This window comes from Solanum pennellii, chromosome 1 (assembly GCF_001406875.1).
Source record: "Solanum pennellii chromosome 1, SPENNV200".
In the NCBI taxonomy this organism is placed as follows: Eukaryota; Viridiplantae; Streptophyta; class Magnoliopsida; order Solanales; family Solanaceae; genus Solanum; species Solanum pennellii.
This window is the reverse complement of record NC_028637.1, coordinates 99010742-99032704: the sequence shown is the minus strand read 5'-3', so window position 1 is coordinate 99032704 and position 21963 is coordinate 99010742. Positions and strand designations below refer to the sequence as shown.

At 30.7% G+C, this 21963-nt stretch overlaps 3 protein-coding genes across 3 annotated transcripts; all 3 read left to right on the top strand.

The window, feature by feature from the left end:
• The first annotated feature begins 2471 nt into the window (after positions 1-2471).
• On the top strand, positions 2472-6775 carry LOC107023105 (kinesin-like protein KIN-14U). Its single transcript, XM_015223702.2, has 10 exons — positions 2472-3590; positions 3679-3762; positions 3876-4037; positions 4126-4232; positions 4322-4503; positions 4598-4762; positions 4856-5074; positions 5279-5316; positions 5580-5707; positions 5791-6775. Exons 1-10 carry the CDS (start codon positions 3389-3391, stop codon positions 6397-6399), a joined length of 1896 nt encoding a protein of 631 aa, XP_015079188.1. The 5' UTR covers positions 2472-3388; the 3' UTR covers positions 6400-6775.
• A 9475-nt stretch (positions 6776-16250) lies between these two features.
• LOC107025457 (MADS-box protein SVP-like) lies at positions 16251-17017 on the top strand. The gene has a single exon (XM_015226247.2). The coding sequence runs from the start codon at positions 16445-16447 to the stop codon at positions 16910-16912; it is 468 nt and encodes a 155-aa protein (XP_015081733.1). The 5' UTR covers positions 16251-16444; the 3' UTR covers positions 16913-17017.
• A 4315-nt stretch (positions 17018-21332) lies between these two features.
• Positions 21333-21875, top strand: LOC107025447 (agamous-like MADS-box protein AGL29). Its single transcript, XM_015226237.2, has one exon. The coding sequence runs from the start codon at positions 21365-21367 to the stop codon at positions 21815-21817; it is 453 nt and encodes a 150-aa protein (XP_015081723.1). The 5' UTR covers positions 21333-21364; the 3' UTR covers positions 21818-21875.
• Positions 21876-21963: the final 88 nt, after the last annotated feature.

Here is a 21963-nt window from a genome sequence, read left to right as displayed (position 1 = left end):
TTACAATTAATTCGTAAAAGGATTAAAAATATATTTTGTATATGAAGGATTGAAAAATGTCAAAAATAAAATAGATGGGTGTTAATTTTTTAACTATTGTTAACAAATATAAATGATTTTTTCACCCTAAAGTAAATTTATCTAACAAATAAAAGTATAATTACTGTTATTAGAAAAGGGTAAAAGTCATTCCTCTCAAATTTTACTTTGAAATCAAATTTTTTTAACAACTTGGAATACCTTATCATGTTCAGCACCACTTGAGATAGGGGTTGGAAAATGCCTAAAGTTTTTTTAAAAACGAAAAAATTATAGAGTATATTCACAAATTTGTTAAATTTATTAGTAACTTTTATTTAGACAATTAATTTTTTTGACATGCGTTGATTGATATGAACATATCATAAGTATCTTTTAGAAATTTTTAAATTTCTGAAAAAAGCTTTTGCGTGTGTTGTTAAACACCTATTACATAAACAAATTACTCACATAAAATACATCACTTTTTAATACATGCATTATTAGTCTCAATTAGTTGTGAAACTTCATACATGCTTTTAATTGATGTTGATATGTATAAAATTGTGATTATATGACAAGACACGTTTTTTTTGACTAACTTATATACACTACATGAAAAATTATCTTTTATTGACAATTAATTAATGATGATAACTTAATTGTCATTATAAGTGTATTTTTAGCGGCATTTAATACTCATTGTAGATGTCCATAAAGCCTAAAGCAACACTGAATCCAATGACAATTAACTAATGCTAATAAAAATACTTTATTATCTTTGTTAATGTGTATATATTTATTACCACTAAATATTATTTTTATTATAGTGATGCTTAACGTGTGCTTGAACAAATATGTAATAAGTAACTTTTTCAAGATATGAGTTGAAAGTTCGAATAAAAATATTCCATCATATACTTAATTAAAACATATTATAACATAATTTATTGATAAATTTAAGAGGTTATTGATGTATTCAACCCAAAAGAGATCTTTCATTGGAGTCGTTAAAATAGTTAGCCCAATCCAATTATGCCTAACCCAACATTTGAAGGTTTAAGGATCTAAGTTAGGATGGGCCCGTTATTTAATGAGATTTTTTAAAAATTTTCTTTAAATATGGAAAAAAAAAGCATGTTACTCTTTTATTATCAAGGATAAATAAATAAATAATAAATTATTTCTTAAAATTTAACTTAAATAGATAAAAATAAATATTTTTTTAAAAATATTTGATATAACAAATAAGTAAAAGTGGATGATGGAGTTACTAGTATACTAGAAGAAATATGGAAAAGCAAGAGAAATATGGGGGATTAATGAACAAATTAGAAGATGTAAATATTGGGTGGATAAACTTTTATCATATTAATTGGGTTTAAAAAATGACGAAATGGTCCCTTGCGTTTAGAGTACGTTCAAAATAATTTCTTTAAGAATACACATTATGATTCTAATTTCTAGTCTTTTAAATTTATCAAAAGTAACAATTACTTTTTAACAAACTTAATTTGTTGGATTAGACAAAAATTATGAAAAAAGATGTTCAAATTATAAATATAAAAAATCTCATCAAATTCCTAATATGCAACACAAGTTCATTTACTAGACATCAAAAAGATATAGAAATAATAGAAATTACATTTTAAAAAGTTTTATCAAGCTCTAATAGTAATAATAAGAAAATAACAAAAAACCATAAATATTGTATCACTAAATATAAGTTTTCGCTATTTTTTTTCATAATTTCCTTAAAATGTAATACACAAAATTCAATAAATTTCAATCAAAATTAGTCCGTATATATTCAAGAAACTATTTTGAACTCTATCAAACTTTAAGGAACCATTTTTATGGTGGATAAATGCTAAATGATAAGAATTTTAAAAAATCTATAATATTTTTTTTACTTTTAAATAAATAAATATTTTTTAATTAAATATATTAATGTTAAAAGAATAAAAATATTTTAAAAAATAAAATAACATATTTATTTTACCTGACAAAAAGGATTTTTCCTTTTTATCATTTTCCTCTAATTAGATAGATCTCTTAATAATCGTCAGATGTTAAACTTTTGTCTTTCTCTTTATTTATTTAGTGAGAAGGAAATTTTAAAAATTGTGTTTCTAACATTTCTCATATTAGACTAAAAAGTTTGAATTGAGCTATTTTTGTTTTTCTAATCTTAGAAAATTGGGTGCTACGTTTTGTATAAGAAAAATACGAAAAAAAATTTCACATAATATTACACATTTATATTAAAATGCAATAATATTAAATCGAAATGACGGATAAGACCCCGAGGGAAACGCTCCTTATGTGGAGAACACTTAACGTCTTCACCACCACTTAGGTTTTGTCAAAATTCAATAATTCAAAGTTAAGGATAATATCTCACCACATATACTAAAATAAAATTAAAAAAATACAACTTTTTCTCAATGCTTACTTTTAAATGTTCCCTCCGCTCCTCACGTTCCTCTTCTCTAAAACCACTTTTTTTTCTTCACATATAAATTTTTCTTCTTTTTCCAAATGTTTCATTTTAGTCAAATTAACAGCCCAACTGTCTAAAAAGCTTTTCATCACCTTTATGAAAGAGTTTTCATGGAGTGATCAATCATTGAAAAATTGAAAAAACAGAAAAAAAAAGTTTTTTTTTAAAAGAAAATTGATAACCCATAGATCAAGGAAAAATGTTCTTTTAATAGAGTATTTAATTTCTCTTCATGATGTTTAAAATCACATAATTATGACAAGCTTTAATTAAGAGAGAGAGATTAGGCCTTGTTTCTTTTCATGGTTCTAACTTATAGGATATCTGGAAAAAACTAGTCCCATTTTTTTGTTTTCTTCCTGCATTTGTTCTTTGGATTCCTTTTTCTTATTTTAGGTTATTTAACAGATGTAGCTTCAATCTTACTTCTTTATATATTTTACTATTAATAGAATCTGAAACTTGTTTATATTTTATTGTTAAAGGGGTTCTTGGTTGGTCGATCTAGCAGCATCTTCTTGTGGGTCAGCTCAGTTTCTGCTGTAGTGTCATTTGAGCAAGAATCCAAATTTGTGTTGAAGAATTTTTGACTACTTGTGTTCTTTTGACCAAAAGATTTGGCCTTTTCTCTGGTTGGGGTTCTCTTCAAAGATTTGGTCTTTAATCTTGAGAAAGATTGGATTTCGATCATCTGATTCTTTTAAACTCAAAGATTTGGTTTTTAAAAAAAAAGATTAAATTTTGATCGTTTCAAGATTTGACTTTTTTTTTTTTTTTTGACAAAGATTGAAATTTTATGTCAAATTTCGCATAAGTTCTTGAGAAAGAAGCCTATTCTTTTATGTATTCTTCAAGGGCTTGAGAGCAATGTTTATTTCTACTGAAGATGAAAATATGCCATTGCCTTTGGAAAATGGGAAAGCTTTGGAAAATTCTTCTCCAATAGTATCAAATCCAGATTCCAAGGATGATGAGACTTCCCAAGAGATTCCTTCAACTTTCACAGATGTCAATGTAGTTCAAGAAGATGAAAAGTTTCAGCTTGAGCAGATGATTTTGAATTTAGAAGGTGTTTTTTCCTGGGATTTGTTTGTCATTTGACTGAGATTTAAAATTTTCATTATTTGAACTTTCTTTTGTTGCTTATGGTATTGCAGGTGAAATTGCGAGTTTGAGGCATAAAGAGAGATCTTTGGATGAAAAAAGAAGAGAGGCATTGAATAAGATACTAGACATTAAAGGTGATTTCTTGTTTGTATATTTACTTTATTTGAGATCTTCTAAATTGAATACATTTTTGTCCTTCCTTCATTTATGTGTTCTGAATGAGAGACATTAATATTTCCAAATGTAGGTTGCATTCGTGTGTTTTCCCGAGTTAGACCATTTTCTCCAACAGATAAACAGAGAACTCATCAGCCGATTTCTGTTGAATCGGAGAAGATTGTAGTAAGATCTGGTGGAAGCAGGAAAGAATTTGAATTTGACAAGGTTTTCCCTCAGGAATCACTCCAAGGTTGGTAATATTTATGTGTTAAAAGTTGACTAATCTTGTTCCCTAAGAAATTTAGTTAATGCATTTGTTATGCTTGAACATTCTGTAGAAAATGTTTTTGCTGAGGTTGATCCAATTATCAGATCTGCACTTGATGGGCACAATGTATGTATATTAGCTTATGGACAAACTGGAACTGGCAAGACATATACTATGGTTAGTTATCTTGACTTACTTGGTATTTGTGACATTGTCATGAAGAATACTTGTAGAAATGATCTAGGAGTTTTTCTTGTGTTCTTTAGGAGGGAATCACAGAGTCTCCAGGGATCATTCCTCGTGTTCTTCAGGAGCTTTTTAACCTTTCCTCTTCAGATAGCTCGAGTTCATATACATTTTCGATTAGTATGCTCGAAGTCTATTTGGGCAGTATAAGGGATTTGCTTGCTCCAAGGCCTTCCAGTCGTAAATACACTGCATCGAGATGGTAATTACCATATCTTGTCCTTCCTTATAAAGGAGGATGTAATTTAATGATCCACTTGGAATTTCCTGGTATAGTTTGGCTAACACTATTACAGCAATCTAAATATTCAAACAGATTCAAAAGGATCAGTTGAAATCGATGGTTTGACTGAGGTAGAAATCTCTAATTTTACGAAAGCAAAATGGTGGTATCATAAGGGGAGGCGAGTTAGATCCACATCATGGACGAATGTAAATGAAACATCCAGCAGATCGCATTGGTGGGTGTCCAGTTTGTGTAGAAGTCTTTCTCGTCTTTAATTGGTTTACTTTGGTTCAACAGTTACTTTATCTGTTTATTTTTTTGTATTTAGCTTGACGAGGATCAGTATATATCGCTATGGGGATACTTTGGGAGGTAAAGCAGAAGCAAGCAAACTGTGGATGGTTGATCTTGGAGGGAGTGAGCGCTTACTTAAAACAGGAGCTACTGGACAAACCCTTGACGAGGGGAGGGCAATAAATCTCTCTCTTTCTGCACTAGGTGATGTTATTGCAGCTCTTAGAAGAAAGAAAGGCCACGTTCCTTATAGGTAGGTGAATATGTTCGAGTTTCTTAGTTCGTAAATGGAATTTGGTTTTCTTGTCTGCATTTTGGTAGCACTTTCTCAGTGTTCTGCTTGCTTGAGTTTTATTCTGTTCCACTATTACACTGCTCAATAGAAAAGAGCTATGCGAGTAAATATTTGGAAGTGGTGCTTTCCGTTAACTAATGAAGTTGCAACTTTTGATTGCAGAAATAGCAAATTGACACAAGTTCTCAAGGATTCTTTAGGTAAATACTCTCATTCCTGAAAAGCCATTTCCTTGCATGCATGTCAGAACTATTATAATTTTCACATTTTGGACAATGATAATTTTTTGGTAGCAGTAGCGCAATATTTTGTTGTATCCACTCAGTGACTAGGAGTTATAAGGAATCTTGAAATTTTGACTTGTTGGCTTTTGATGCAAAAAACTCTCTTGTTTGCCTTGGTACTTCGACATCTAAAAATGTTAAGTTGTTCATAACTTATTTCTTTGAACTTACCGCTTTAGGTGATAAATCAAAAGTTTTGATGGTAGTCCATGTTAGTCCATACGAAGAGGATGTTGGAGAAACAACATGCTCCTGTACCTTTGCAAAGAGAGCAAGAGCAGCGGAATGCAATAGAGAGCTCTCAGAAGTAAGCCTCTCTTTTACCAGTTTTTTGTATCGTTTTTGATGACCTTGCGACTTAACCTTATTTATTGTTTTGAATTCCTTTAGGAATCAAAGAAGCAAAAAGAAAAGAGGATCGCGGAGCTTGAGGAGCAAATGAAGGAAGCTGAAGAAGGATGTACAGAACTTTGTACTCAAATACAGAAGGCTGATTTTTTATTGAGTGAAAACAAAAGGCTTTTCATGAAGAAATATCAGCCACTTGAAGATGAAGAAACCTTTCCTATAACCCCAAAGCAAAACGTTCCTGAAATCACAGTAACTCCAAGAAACTCTGAGAAGGGACAAAAAACAAATGTCAATAGCTCGGTGCCTCGATTCATGAGTTCCACGGTTGCCAGTCGAATAAGAGAGACTACAGCAGAAAAGGAAATCCATAGCAGACCAAAAAGTGTGAGATCATGGGCTAGGAGCTCTATGCAAATTTCTGGTTCACAATCAAATAGCTTTGAACGTCGTTTCAAAGCTCACTTACGGACTTCAAATAAAAGATCACGTTATAGTGAAACTAATACCATGGCAGGGGATATTAAGTATGGCGATGATTCAGATATCAAGCCATCTATCCTACCACAAAGCAAGACTATGGCGCCCTCGGATCCAAAACCTAGAAAACCACTAGCTCACCACAGAAGAAGGATGTCTGATCTTCTCTAACTATTACAAGAGTTGATCAAAGGTGCTTAGCTTCTTTTTTTCCCTTTTGGTGTTTTGACTTTGGTTTGGTGTTGCTGCTGCTACTACTGCCATTGTTTTTATTTTTCTTTATGGTCTGAAGTGATTCAAGATCGACTACGAGAGAAATTCTTTCAAGGGTTCATGTGTTATAGGTGTCATTTCTTGAGATAGTATTAACTTTATACTTTGCAGAAAGAATGGTTTCTTTAGGCTTGTGTGTTTACATCAAAATGTCATGTTGTTTTGACAGTGTGAAGCAAGTGCATGGAAAAAACTTTTCAATTCATGTTGTAACCATACAGTTCAGAATGTATTAACAAAAACTGACTATTTGAAGTTTGCTCCTCCTCTTCTATATATTGTATTAGTTTAGATTTACCATATGCAATATTATTTTTTGAGTGATTTGTGAATATCAGTTGGTTTCATTAACCAATTCAAAGAGAAATCCAATGTGTCTGAGTTATTCATACATGTGTGGTGGGAAGGTAACAAGTATTTCGAGAAATTAGTTGCGTGTTCATTTTTAATTCATTAATGGGAACTTTTTCAAACTTCAGTTATATCGTTCCCTTAATTTTTTACTCTAGATATGTTAGTTTTGTAGATTCAGTTTTAACTTGGACCAAAAGTATTCATTTTCACAAAAATAAACATGTTTTATGTTTAGTAGTACATAAAAAAGGATAATAATTCAGATGACTAATTATTAGTTTCTTTTTTTCTCAAAAATAAATTTTATTTTGAAATCCATTTGAAGTCATCAAAACCTCATTTCACACTTTTGTATAACAAGTTTATTACCAAAAAATATATCACTTCTTCACAATGAAATGTTTATTAGTATTGGACCTTTTCTAGCTTAAACTTAAAATAAACCAAAATTATTTTACTTATAAATGTCATACGTAAATTTTAAGAGAAAATAGTAAATTTTATTCAAAAAGTAGAGATAATAATGTTAAGTTTCATGAAGTTTTTCTTTGGAGGTACTAAACAAGATCAAAATGGTGAAATTTGTTAGTCATATGGGGTTTACATCAAAACTTAACACTTTCTAATTTTGTTTTGATGATTTTTGGAATTCTTTTCTATATATATAATAATAATAATAAATTAGTCTTTATTTTATTAATTGATAAAACTTTTTAAAGACTCCAATTTTTTTTGTATTAGAAAATATAAGTTGACTAAATTAATTAATAGTTAATGGAGAAATTTAAAAAGTTCCAATTATATATATGGAAGATGAAATATGGGAAGTTCGATATTATAAATAATAGAGTAACATACGGTAAAAGCTCTCTAAATTAGGATCATTAAATATTATTATTTTATAGAGATATTATTAATTGATAAATTAATATTTATTAATTTAAAGAGTGTGTCGACAATCGTTTTATACAAATTCAAATTGTATATAATTTCTCTCTTTCTCGTTTTATACAATTCGATTTAACTGTATATTTCCTGCCCAAGTCTCTTTTGACTTTCTCTCTTTCTCATTCTATACAAATTCAAATTGTATATAATCGTTCTATACACTAATTATACAATTCGTTTTATACACTTCTCTGCCCAAGTCTCTCTCTCTTTCTCGTTTTATACACTTCGTTTTATATAATTCGCTCCAATTATATATGTACAGCGAATTATACATTCATATGTTTGTTATATAATGCAATTATGCAAATTTTGTTATAACATATAAATATGAATTTTATGTTTGTTACGTGTGAAAGTTACCGATAATTATATTAGCACTCAAGTAAACGTTAACATGTTGTCTTGTATGAATCCGACGGTCAAAGGGCCAATGTCTCTTGACAAAACAAGTAACATATGTCTTAAGGCATATGAAATTAGTATTTTTTTCATAACAGTTTCATATCAACCATTACGAAGAATCTATTTTTTTTAAAAAAAAAATCCAAAATTTATTCGTGTATAGCTTATTAGTACCATCTAAAAAAATCTAAAATTTATTCGTGAGCTTATTAGTACCATCTTAAACGGAAAGACGTATTTTTCATGCCCTTTTTTGTGGTAACTTTTGATTTATTCATGTACTTCTTCGGTTCGGAAATATTTGTGATTTTGCATTTATCGAAAGTCAATTTAACTAATTTTTAAAGGTAAATTAGATCACATTAATTCGATATTTTAAATAAAAAAAATTAGATATTCTAAAACTATATGAAAAGTACTATAAATTACAATATTTTGCATACTAATATGATAAAAAATGCATCTTAAAATGTTAGTCAAAGTTTTTATAGTTTGACTCTAAAAATAGAAATCATAACAAATAATACCGGACGGAGAAAGTATAATTCATCACGATTTTAAACCAAAAAATATTTTTTTATTTGTCTATATTATATTGATTAAAATCACATAACTACTATAACCACACTTTGATTTAATTATGCCATGTAGCAAATTATTTGTCAGTCTCTCCCTCAGATTCTCGCTCGCCACTCTCCCTCTCTCGCTCCCTCTCGCTTTTATACAAACACAAATGTATAAAATGCGTTTGTGTTTGTATAAATCGAGAAAAAATTGTATATATACATATATTTTCATTTACCTCTCTCCCCTTTCTCAGATCTCGCTCGTCATTCTCCCAAATCTCGCTCGCCACCCTCGCCTCTGTCGCTTATACAAATAGAAACGAAATGTATAAATTACGTTTCTATTTGTATAAAGTGAGAGAAAATTGTATATACATATGTAAATATACATATCTTCGTCCTATACACTTACAATTATACAATACAAATATTTCCCTACCCAATTTTCTTTTGTCTTTCTCTCTTTCCCGTTTTATACATACACAAATTATACAATTGAATTGTATACAACTGCTTTCTTTTGTATATGCATAGCAAATTATACAATTGGTTTTTTTGTATATGTCTAGCAAATTATTCAACTGTTTTTTTTTTGTATATGTATAGTGAAATTCACATATTTATATTTGTGATGAAGCATAATTATACAAATTTCACCATAACATACAAATATAAATTTTATATTTTATATATATGTGAAAGTTGCTCTAATTCAATATCTATGAGAATTCTACCAAGAAAGTGAGAGGTTTTTCTAATTACGAGTAATTTTCTAAAGTAATTTAGCTTCTAGAAAGTATTTAGTTAAATAAAAGAAAATTAAAATACGTTATTTAATTCAAATATGATTGTTATAGATTTTTCACAAATCAAACTGGCTTCGTTATTTATGGTAAAATTATATTAACACTCAATTGACAAAATGGTAAAATTATATTAACACTCAATTGACATAAAGTAAGGGCAAAGAATATATATCACATATTTTTATGATAAAATTATCATTTATTCTTTATAAATTTATAATTACAGAAATTTCTCAAATTGATACAATAATATAAGTGTTGATATATTAATCTGATACACGAGATACATTAATGTTAAGTAAGATACATTACCTTTTATACATGATACACTAATCTGATGTACATTTTATACATAATACAATAATCTGGTAGGTGAGATATATTAATATGATGCGCTGATACATCAATATGATGTGCGAAAATAAAAATTTTTAAAAATTTATAAAACTAATGGAGGATAATGATAATAAGAAAATTTAAATGTGAGATTTCTGTCATTTATTCTTATTTTAACGATGATATCAATAGAGTATTTTTGCAATGGTAGGCCGAAAGCATTTATTTTGAGGAGTAAAAGCTTTGTTGAAAAAAAAATCATTTTTGGCAAATCAATAAAAGTGCTTTTAAATAGAAGTAGAAATAGTTTTTCTACTATTGGGATAAAAACTAAAAAAAAGAATTTGCTTAAAAAAAACAGAATCAAAAATAAAAAATTCCTTTTCTCAATTGTAAAATTTCCCTTTCATATATACATATTTACCAATGAATCTCTTATTAATTAATTGACATATATATCTTATAAATTTGGTTAAATTTTATTTAAGAATTTATTTTTTATATTTATACAATTAATGTTATGTTTTCTTTTAAGTTTATAAATTATTATTTTATATTTTACATATTATATTATGTATAATTTGATAAAATTAGAAAAAAAAATAACAACAATATTTTTATAAAATTAGAAAAAAGAAAAAAATAACAATTAAAGATTTCACCGACTCCAATCTATACTCTTTAATTTAATAAAAATAAAAATTTAATTAACTTTTTAGATTTTAAGAATAAGTTTCTCATTCAGGTCTAATATGTAGAAAGCATCATTGAGATTGTTGAACAAAACTGAGAATTGGTTTGATCAGTGAAGAAAAGGGTTGTTAGTTATATCATTTTCTTTCTTCTTCTTCCCAGCTTCACCATTGAAGGAGAGCTTGAAGTTTTTTTTTTTTTTTTGTCTTTTCGTTTTTTATTTAGATTGGATTTCAACGAAGATATCTGATTGTAACTAAATAACACAATCTCAGTACACAATGCCTTTTTAGTATTGTCACTAACAAAAAAATGTCATTGATAACGGAGGGTGAGAAGATATGATGGAGACTTCGAAATAGAATCGTCGACATTATTTAAATTAACCCCTGATCAATTTACTAGGGCTGAAATCATGTTAAGAGCAAACAAAAATAATTTCATATGCGTCTGGAGAGAGAATTTTTATTTTTTTCCAAATACAACCCTGATTGATTTAGAGCAGAAATCAAAGGCAAAACACACAATTTTCCTCAAAAATAAATCTTTATCTTGAAATCCATTTGAAGTCATTAAAACCTCATTTCACATTTTTGTGTAACAAGTTTATAATAAAAAAAAGAAAAATACATAAGCACCCCCTAATTTATGCCCAAAATTTTATAGACACACTTATATTATACTAAGGTCTTATTACCTCTCAACTTATTTCATAAATAATTTTCTATCCCTTTTCGGCCTACACAACACTAACTTGAAAAAAAAAAGTCAACACGCGCTGGATCTTCAATAAAGTGTCATGTATGCCGAAAAGGGATAGAAAATATTTTATAAAATAAGTTCAAGGTGGTAATAGAACCTTAATATAGTATAAGTGTCTCTCTGAGATTTCAGATAGGTTTGAAGTGGGGGTACTTGTGCATTTTTTCCATAAAAAATAACACTACTTCACAATGAACGTTTATTGGTCTCGGACCTCTTCTATCTTAAAACTGAAATAAACAAAAATTATATCTTACTTATAAATATTATAGGTAAATTTTAAGGAAGAGAAAATAGTAAATTTCATTCGAAATGAAGAGACAATGATGTTAGATTTCATGAAGTTTTTCTTAACAAGATAACAATGGTAAATTTTGTTAGTTACATGAGATTTACAATTAAATTTAAACACTTTTTAATTTAAATTTATAAATCTATTAGGTTTGCACTAATTGAGCAGAGTGAATATCTTTCGTTATACATTAAGAACAATATGAATCAAGTGAATATATATAGAGTCAAGATAAACACCTTTTACTATAAATAAGGATCATTCCAATATAATGAAATATTTTTACAATCTAAAAATAAAGCACTAACCATATTTTGATTATTTTTTCATATTTTTTTAACATAAACTAATTTGAGATCAGCGTCGCCTCAACAACATTGGGGGATCTAAGGCGAAACTTAAGAGAGAAGCGCAAATATTTTTTTCACATATATACTTTTATTTAACATTTACTTTTCTAGCTATTTTAAATGCGAAGTCATTAAGTATTGATTTATAATGAATTTGTCTTAATAATTTCTTTTTGAATGATAATATAGTCAATATATTCGATCTCTCTTGAAGGATTGTTGATCTTAAAGAAGATTAAATCAATTTTAATTTCCAAAAATTTTCTCTGGGTTGAGGCAACAATTACATGAACTCTTATCATTATTCTATAAGCAATATGTGCATTTAGAAAAGAATCAAGTCTTTTTGTTTGCTTGAGCCATTTCATCAGATCATTATCTTCTACTTGTATTATTTTTCTAAATACTTTTAATTCAAAAATAACTCTTAGTCATCATATCAGAATAATTATTACGTGTTAAAAGAAAGTTCAAGGTTAAGGCAATATGTTTTAAAATTCTAAGCATCTAGTGATATCAATATTTTATCATTAAATAAGATATTAAATTTTTTTCATATACTTCAATTGGTTCAAAACTATTTTGAAGTGAAAAAAGTAATTTGAAGTGAAAAAAATTAATTTGATCTACTCTACATACATAAAGTAATCAACTCTAAAAGATTCTTCAAGGGACTTTGTGATGTCGTTGTTCATACTTTCATCAAATTGTTTCTTAGTAGAAATCATAGCACTCATAGAACTTACGAAATTCAAATTTATATTCATCTCATATGCAATTTTCTTAGTAGAAATCATAGCAATTATAGTAAATATAATTTTTTATTTTTTTTAAATAACATATACAAGTAATTTTTTTAAAAATGGAGGCCCCAAACGATGAATTTTGTCACGGACTTAGAGTATTTGCTAAGACTCCGTACGGCACATGACAATTACTCACGAATCTTTCACGATCTTGTAAGATGAAGTAAGCCTTTAAGACTCGGAACGCTAAGAGAATGCAAAGAAAGACTTCGAAAGAACAAAAGAGAACTTTGGAAGAAGGCTTTTGTATTGCTTGGAGAATGCTTACAACTTTGCTTGGTTTGCTTTATTCAAGCTTGGATGCCTTGCAAATGAATGTCACCCCCTATTTATACTACCTCCTAAGGACCCAAGTGTAAATATTATTTACTTTACAAGTCCCTCCTTATTTACACTTTAGTCCCTCTCTATAAAATTCTACACATTCTTGGAATTTCTAAATCTTTCCAAGAAAATATCTAAGTTATTGTAGAGTATTCTAAGGAATTCTCAAGCCTTCTATATTAGTCTAGAAGGTTCTAGAGTTCTCCGTAAACCTCTCCAAGACTCTAAACCCTTCGGCTCCCATTCGGACGCAAAATTTAATTGTCATGTGGCGGGACGTGCTCTCCCCCACCTATGGATGCAACGACCGCGTCGCATCGCCACTTCATCGAAGACCGAGACTTGTCTTCTCGTACGCGCGACCAATAGTCCATTTACTCGATCAATGCCCTCGCGCAACTCCTTCAATTGCTTCTTTACCTCTTCGAACTCAGTCTCATGATCTACCTCCTTCCTAGGAGGCAAGCGCCTCGGTGGCTTCTTTGGCATCACGACGTTGTTCCCTCTTGGAAGCTTCTTCATGCCTGGTGGCAAGGACTTCTTAGCACCATCGTCTTCTTTCAAACTTGTAATGGTGGTTGTGAATGTCGTCCCCCGTTTCTTATTGCTTCTCTCGAGCTGCATGGTCGTAAGTCGCACTTGTCCTTCCGTCTTTGGTGCCTTACTTAGGAGAACCATGCATGTTCCTCCTTTCTCCATTACCAGAAGTCGTTGAAGGTAAGGATCGATCACCGTGTGACACTCTTAGAAGAACTTATGCCCAAGAATTATATCAAAGAGATCTAAAGGAGCGACAGTGAAGTTGGTTTTACCTTGCCACTCGCCTAGCGTGATGCTTACTCCATGCGCGACTCCACTCACAGGAGTCGGTGGTGCATTGATCGTCCTAAGTTGGGTGTTACTTGGACTGTAACGCAGCCCCAACCTTGTCGCTGCCGTCTTGGTCATGATATTGACCTCTGCACCTGTGTCGACCATAGCACGAGCGGGTCTTCCATTGATTGTGATGTCGACATACTGCGCGCCGCCTATTCTTGGCTTCTCTGGTTGCTTGGTGATATCTCCTCATAGTCCTATCAAGCCCAACTGCGTTGTCTCCGCACCTTGTTCTTGCTCATGTGCTTCCTTCTCTTTCCGCTCTCGCAGGATAGCACCAAGGCTCTTCAGCTCGGGGCACCTTGCATAGCCATGCGGCCCACCACCTATTTTGGCAACCTCTGTCTTTCTCTCCGTGTTGCCATGACATCCAGACTTCTTGCCATCGGACTTATAAGTATCATGCTTCTTAGGATGTGGCCGCTGCTCCTCGCCTTTGCCACGATCTCCCCCACCATGGTCATGACAACCTCTCATCTCATCTCCTTTGGCTCTGTCGGGATTCTCGTGCCTGAAGTCTGTCAACACTTCGACCTGCTGATGGCTTCATCAATCGTCCTGACCTGTCGGCGTTCTAACTCCGTCCTGGCCTAACTTTGAAGCCCATCCATGAAGTGGAACAACATATCTTCATCCGTGAGGTTGGGAATCTGAAGCGTAAGGGTGGTGAACTCCTGCACATATGCGCGTCTGCTGCCCGTTTGCTTCAGTTCCCTAAACTTGCGCTTCGCCTCATAGATGACGTCGCGAAATTGCTCCGATGTGTTGATGGTGCAACGCTCCTTCCCTATTTCCCACTCTTTACGCCTCCACCATAGCATGACCATCTCCGAAAGATACAACACAGCTGTGTTGATCTTATTTTCGTTGTTCTTTACTCGATTACACTTGAAGTAATTCTCCAAGTGCCACAAGAAATTCTCTACCTCTTGCGCGTCACGGGCGCCTTTGAACATAGGTGGCTTGGGAGCTTCGACCTTGGTCTCCTTATCTCGGTCGAACGACCACAATCCTCCAACTTTCGTACCTTCCTTGAGTGCTTTTATCTCGGCCTTCATGGTCTCAATCGTGCTCATCGCCTCCATGAGCCGACACTCCAAGGAAGTGATGGTCTCCTTTGCGTTAAGCACATTAATAAGCTGACACTCCAAGGAAGTGATGGCTTCCTTCATCTCGAACTCGGCCTGCTGGCGACCCTCCAACTTCTTACGGATGTTCTCGATCTCCTCAAGGGTGAAGTCCTCAAGGGTCTTGAACCTGCCGTCTGCCACGTTCATGCGCCAGCCTAAGATCTCGCCGGCCTGTCTCGCCACTTCCACCCTTGCGACCCATTCTTCTCCAGCGGTGACGTCTATGGTCTTCGTCCATTTCTTCGTCACTTGCTTCGGTAGTCGATGGTGGATGAGATGTTAGCGCTTCGCTAGGTGTGAGCTCGGGCAGCACCTCCTCATTACCCTTTTGATGTTTCTTCCCCTTTTGGTTATTCTTTCCACCATCCATACGGACGTTGGTGGTGCTAGCACCGTTTACGTCTCCTTCGGTAGCCATTCCCTTAGTGTCAAACCTGCTCTGATATCACTTTGTCACGGACTTAGAGTATTTGCTAAGACTCCATACGACACTTGACAACTTTCTCACGAGTCTTTCACGATCTTGTAAGCTCAAGTAAGCCTTTAAGACTCAGAACGCTAAGAGAATGCAACGAAAGACTTCAAAAGAACAAAAGAGAACTTTGGAAGAAGACTTTTGTATTGCTTGGAGAATGCTCACAACTTTGCTTGGTTTGCTTGTTTCAAGCTTGGATGCCTTGCAAATGAATGTCAGCCCCTATTTATACTACCTCCTAAGGACCTAAGTGTAAATATTATTTATTGTACAAGTCCCTCCTTATTTACACTTTAGTCCCTCTCTAGAAAATTCTACACAATCTTGGAATTTCTAAATCTTTCCAAGAAAATATCTAAGTTATTCTAAGAAATTCTCTAGCCTTCTATATTAGTCTAGAAGTTTGTAGAGTTCTCCGCAAACCTCTCCACCACTCTAGACCCTTTCGCTTCCATCCGGACGCAAAATTTAATTGTCATGTGGCGGGACGTGACACTTTAGAGCCTAGGGGGTTAAGATGAACATATTTAAGATCCTTTTGGTATATTGCTTACTTCCAAACTTCAACTACTATATAATCACAATTCACAAGTCAAATTAAGAAATAAAATAAATGAAAGGTCAAGATTTATTTCTAAAGAATTAAACTGGATTCCATATATGCCTACAAATTTTCAGAAACCAAATATGGAAAAGAAACAATTTTTATAGATATTTGATTTTCAATCTCTTCCTATAAATAGACATTTCCACCAAACCATAGAAACACCCCAAATTTCAAAACAAATTTTACTTGTTGAAGAAGAAGGAATTAAGGAGAATGGGAACAGGAAAGAAGAAAATAGAGATCGAGAAAATCACAAAGCAAACTGCTAGAATGGTGGCATTTTCGAAAAGAAGGAAAGGACTTTTCAGAAAATCTGAAGAACTTGAGTCCATGTCAAGTTCTCGTGTTACCTCTGTTGTTATTTCACCTTTTGGCAAGCCTTATACTTATGGAAATGTTAACTCTGTTATAAAGAAGTATTTTTCCACCTGTATCCGCCCAGAAATATCAACACCAGCGATGAATTCTCATCATTCCTCTTCTAATGTTTCTGGTGAATCTTTAGGGTCAAAATCTTCATCGACCCCAAACGGAAATGGTCTCCGCAATTGGGTGGAAGGTATAGATGTCGAAGAATGTCAAAATTTGAACCAACTGTTAATGTTGAAGAAGCAATTGGAAGGAACTAGAGAGAAGATTGTTTCCAAAGAATCTGAATCATTTCAAGCTTTGTTTATGTAGCATGTCTCAATAGAATGGGTGGTTTAAAAAATAAGACTTAAGCATATTTTTTCAAAAAAATAGATTGTACTTTTGTTAAAATGCAGAATCAGAAGCAGGCAATTAGAAGTTTTTCTCATTATATGTTTTAATTATTTAGATTATCATATGAGTGAGCATTAGGTGAATTTTATAAATCAACTATTTCATTATAGTATTTTCAAAATTAATGTTTCGTTTGTGAATATCATTTGTTTTCATTAGCTGATTTCGCCTTTAAGTAATGTACTTTTTAAAGAAATGTGTTATACATCTAACGTTTATTCTAAAAAATAAATCGATATGTATTGACAGGGCCATCTTCACCCTAAGATCATAAAGCCATTGTTAGGGGCCAAGATACTTATACATGTGTTAAAAAATATAAATTAAATATTTCTAATTTTTTATTATAGAAATTGGTAAGAATAAATAAAAATATCCCGCATTATCTCAACAGACAAAAAATATCCGTCAAGAATTAACATCCAAAAATTTCAATGATATGGCAAGCCACGTGGACTTATCCTCCACTTAAGCTACCAACTAGGATCCCCACATGTAGACCGCCGTATCTACACCTGACTCCATTACTGTCGACACCGGCACCAGCTCTGGTATCGGCCTTCAGATCAAATCAAAAGTCTATCGCATCTTTTTCGTTAACGACGTAACTCATCGATTCTATTATCACGATTTGTTTCTAGTTCCTATCATACCTCTGTTGCAATCAACATCTATGCTTCCATTTCGGTTTAATTTTATTGAATCGTTAACTTTTTCAATCGTTGTTCAGCCAATACTACTAATTTTCTGTTTAGAACACAACAAAAAGTATGGATTACTTTAAAATTTGACTCTAGAAACACAAGAAGAAAAAATCCTTTCTATATAATTTTTCTTCTTCTACCATTTAGCTTCTAATTTTCTTTATTAGTTTATTTTGTTGTCAAATAAAATGTCGAAGGAACAAATGATGGAGCCACCAGTTATTGGTACTAAAAATGTGATTACGGCGACCACAAAGGTCAACGTAAGACGAGTGTTCCCTTTCTCAATTCAAATAATGGAGCCTTCAGGCGGAAAAGATTCATTTTTTTCTTTCAAAATTAGGATTTAATTTGGGAGGATGAATTAGGATTTGATCAAGATTGAAAGGGGTAATCCTAGTTGGCAACTTAGGTGGAGGGATCAGTTCACGTGATTTGCCACGTCATTAAATTTGAGTATTAACTCTTGAGGGACATTTGTGATCTCTTGAGATAACATCGGAGTTATCCTATAATATTACAAAGGGTGTAAATGATATATTCCGCATAGATAAGAAGTAATTTTGCCCCTTTTTTTGTTAAAATAATGTACTTTAGGACCTCTCAAATAAGTGCTAATATTATTGCCATAAATAATTAAGCCAATTTAATTTGTGAAAAAATTATAACAATTCATTTTGAATTACATAAGATATTTTACTTTTTCATAATTTAACTAAATACTTTTTGTCAAAAAGAAAGTTAATTAAATTAATAGTTTTTTCTATTATACAGAAACATGAAGAGCATAGTTTGAAAAAATGCATAAGTACCTCCTCAATTTATGCTCGAAATTTCAGAGACACACTTACCTATTATCTCCTGAACTTATTTTATAAGTAATTTTCTATCCTTTTCGGCTTACGTGACACTAGCTTGAAGAAAAAGTCAACAAGCGTTGTGCCCACAAGATAGTGTCACGTAAGCCGAAAAAAGGTAGAAAATTATTAATAAAATAAGTTAAGGTGTAATAGAAACTTAATATAGTATAAGTGTATCTCTGAAATTTCGGGCATAGGTTAAGGTGATACTTGTGTATTATCCCTAGTTTAATTGTACATTTTACCCATGTTCTTTCTTCAATTGCTCTGCTTCTCGACTTCTCTTCTCAGGTGGGTATCGCCTATTTCATAAAGGAGAAGCAATTTTGGATGTCAGATGAAGAGTTTGGAAGAAATCTTGATGCTAGCTGGATTAACTTCTGAGTGCATTCTGTGCTCCAGTTTTATTTAAGCAACAAAAAATCTGAAATTTTTTGTTCAACTGCCTCAATTTTGGAGATCTACTTATTTTTATAACAAGTTTCTTATCTGCATACTACAATGTGTCCAACAAGTTGTTGCAGTTGAACATACATCTTAAATTAAAGATCGTATATAATGTATCAAAATATTCTTTTGATCTTAATGTGTTAAACATGTTAGATAAAAGATTATAATTAGAGAGTAATATCATGTAAAAAGAAAGAGATATTCTCTTTTAATCAACGAAAAATCGATGACAATAAGACACAAAAAAAAAAATTGAAATAAAGGATTAACTATTTGTTGTTTTCTACTTTAGTTTCAGTTATATATTTTCTTTTAATCATAGTAAAAACGATGACAATAAAAATGATGAATTCAAATGTGCCTATTATATATTCTATATATGGAACCAATAGTATGTTCATCCCATATTAGTTTTAAACCTTGAAAATCTCTTATTTTTGTGTATCATATTAATGTATCTCACGCATCAAATTAATATATCTTGTATATCAGATTAATGTATCATGTATCAAAATGTATATTAAATTAGTTTATCATGTATAAAATATATTGTATTTTACTAAATGATTAATGTATTTTGCATATTAAATTAATATATCAATTTAAAATTTTTTTATAATTATAAATTTATAAAAAATAAATAATAATTTTACTTCTATGATTTGCGGTTGATTATATATTAGTCAAACTATAGACCATGAATAAAACTACATGTTGGGCCCGTATTGCAGGAGCCATAATAATCTAGTAAACAAATAAAAATAAAACGGCACGTCTCCTCATTTAAGACGGCAAGAAGTTATGTGATTTGAGTCATTAGAAAATAAACAAATGAAAAAAAGTGTTTTTTGTTTAAAATAGTGATGTATTATACATAATAAATTTTACAAATTACTACAAAAGAAGACAAAATCAAAAGATATGAAAACGAATTAACACTTGTATTTTACTAGATTTGTCAAGGACCTGATGTATTGATCCTGCTTATACACATTAACATGTTAATTAGTGCTAATATAATTTTCACTATACATAAATTTGTTTGACTAGTGAAAAATATATAACAATCCAATTTGAATTAAAGAATATATTTACTCTTTTTCTTAAGTTAACCAAATACTTTCTAGAAACCAAATTATTTTAGGATATTACTTGTAATTGAAAAAAAAAAAAGTAACACTCAACTTTTACTTTCTTGTACAATCCTTAAAAAAGAAAGTTAATCAAAATAATGATAAATGAAAAGACGCGTCTCATTTATTATTTAATAGAACAAGAAGTTATATGATTTAAATTAATAGAAGAAAGATACGTAAAAAAGACGTGTTTTCTCCTTTAAAATAATGAATTGGTAATGAATTATATGCAGAAAATTTTAATGGAGAAATGGTAAATAAAATAATGTGTATTTTCATTAAAGAGAAATCTTTTTATATTTAAGACGGTGATAATTTATACAAAACAAAATTTTTAAAAATTACCCCTAATACCAAATATAATAATGAAAAGATAAATAAAATAGTTTGAGAATAACTATGATCCTTTTTGAATTAAATATTAAAGTAAAATATTAATGAGTATTTCAAAATTCAAATATACTAAAATTAAGTAGCGACTAACTTTTTTAACATAAATAAAATTTTACTAAAAATCCTTTTTGTATAAACATAAAAATTAAATAAAAAACATTAAAAGAAATCAGTCAATATTTAAAGAAAGGTAATAACAAATTAGGAAAAAAATTTAGAAGAAATTTGTTATCGTTTAAGTCGGTGGAATATATATAGAGACAGAAAAATTAGGAATCAATTATAGAAAAGAGAAACAATCTCAATAGGAAACTACCAATTTTCATAACTTTAGAAATCCTTTCCTAAAAGGTCTGATTTTCATTAGCTTATAATTTAAAAATAATTTTAATTCTTTTTCGAATTAAATACTAAAGTAAAATATTAATGAATATTTTAAAGTTCAAATATACTAAAATTAAGTAAGCGACTAACTTTTTTAACATAAATAAAAATCCTTTCTGTATAAACATTAAAAAATTAAAACATGAAAAGAAATCAGTCAATGTTTTTAAAGAAAGATTAAAACAAATTAGGAAAAGAAATTATAAGAATTTGTTTAAGTCGGTGGAGTATATATAGAGACAGAAAAATTAGGAATCAATTATGGAAAAGAGAAATAATCTCAATAGGAAACTACCAATTTTCATAGCTTTAGAAATCCTTTCCTAAAAGGTATCTGATTTTCATTAGCTTATAAATATAAAATTTATTTACCCCAAATTCTAAATCTGAAAGCAAAGTATACTTCTTGAAGAAGAACAAACACGAACAAAATTTAGTATAATGGGTACAGGGAAGAAAAAAATAGAGATCGAGAAAATAATGAAGGAAACATCTAGAATGGTGACATTCTCGAAAAGACGAAAAGGGCTTTTTAAAAAAGCTAAAGAACTTGAATCCATGACAGGTTCTCGTGTTGCGTCGGTTGTTTTTTCACCAACCGGAAGGCCTTATACTTGTGGAGACGTTAATTTCGCTATACAACAGCATTTTTCTAGTATTCGATGTATGGAATTATTAATTTCAGGTCCTAATTATGATTTCGATTCTGATTCTGGGTTGAAATTATTATCGAACTCGAAGAGCAGTGGTCTCCGCCGTTGGGTGGAGGGTATAGATGTCGAACAATATCAAAATTTAAATTATTTGTTAATGTTGAAGCAACAATTAGAAGGAACAAGAGAAAAAATTGGTTCCATTGAAGAGCTTGAGTTATTTGAAGCTTTGTTTGTTTAAGTTTAAACCTTTTAACTTAGCTTAGTTATGTTACTTAGCTTATTTATGTTACTAGACATTATGTGTCCAGGTTTAACGTATATTAGTTTTTTCCTTTCAATTTGTATGACAAAAATGAAATTTGAAAAGGTGAATTAAATTTTTTA

Bases quoted from the DNA above. Each gene is read 5' to 3' on its own strand.
- LOC107023105 (XM_015223702.2), top strand. From the start codon at position 3,389: ATGTTTATTTCTACTGAAGATGAAAATATGCCATTGCCTTTGGAAAAT. The intron at 4,763-4,855 runs GTGGGTGTCCAG...TTTTGTATTTAG, and splicing joins ACATCCAGCAGATCGCATTG to CTTGACGAGGATCAGTATAT. The intron at 5,317-5,579 runs GTAAATACTCTC...TTACCGCTTTAG, and splicing joins AGTTCTCAAGGATTCTTTAG to GTGATAAATCAAAAGTTTTG.
- LOC107025457 (XM_015226247.2), top strand. From the start codon at position 16,445: ATGGGAACAGGAAAGAAGAAAATAGAGATCGAGAAAATCACAAAGCAA.
- LOC107025447 (XM_015226237.2), top strand. From the start codon at position 21,365: ATGGGTACAGGGAAGAAAAAAATAGAGATCGAGAAAATAATGAAGGAA.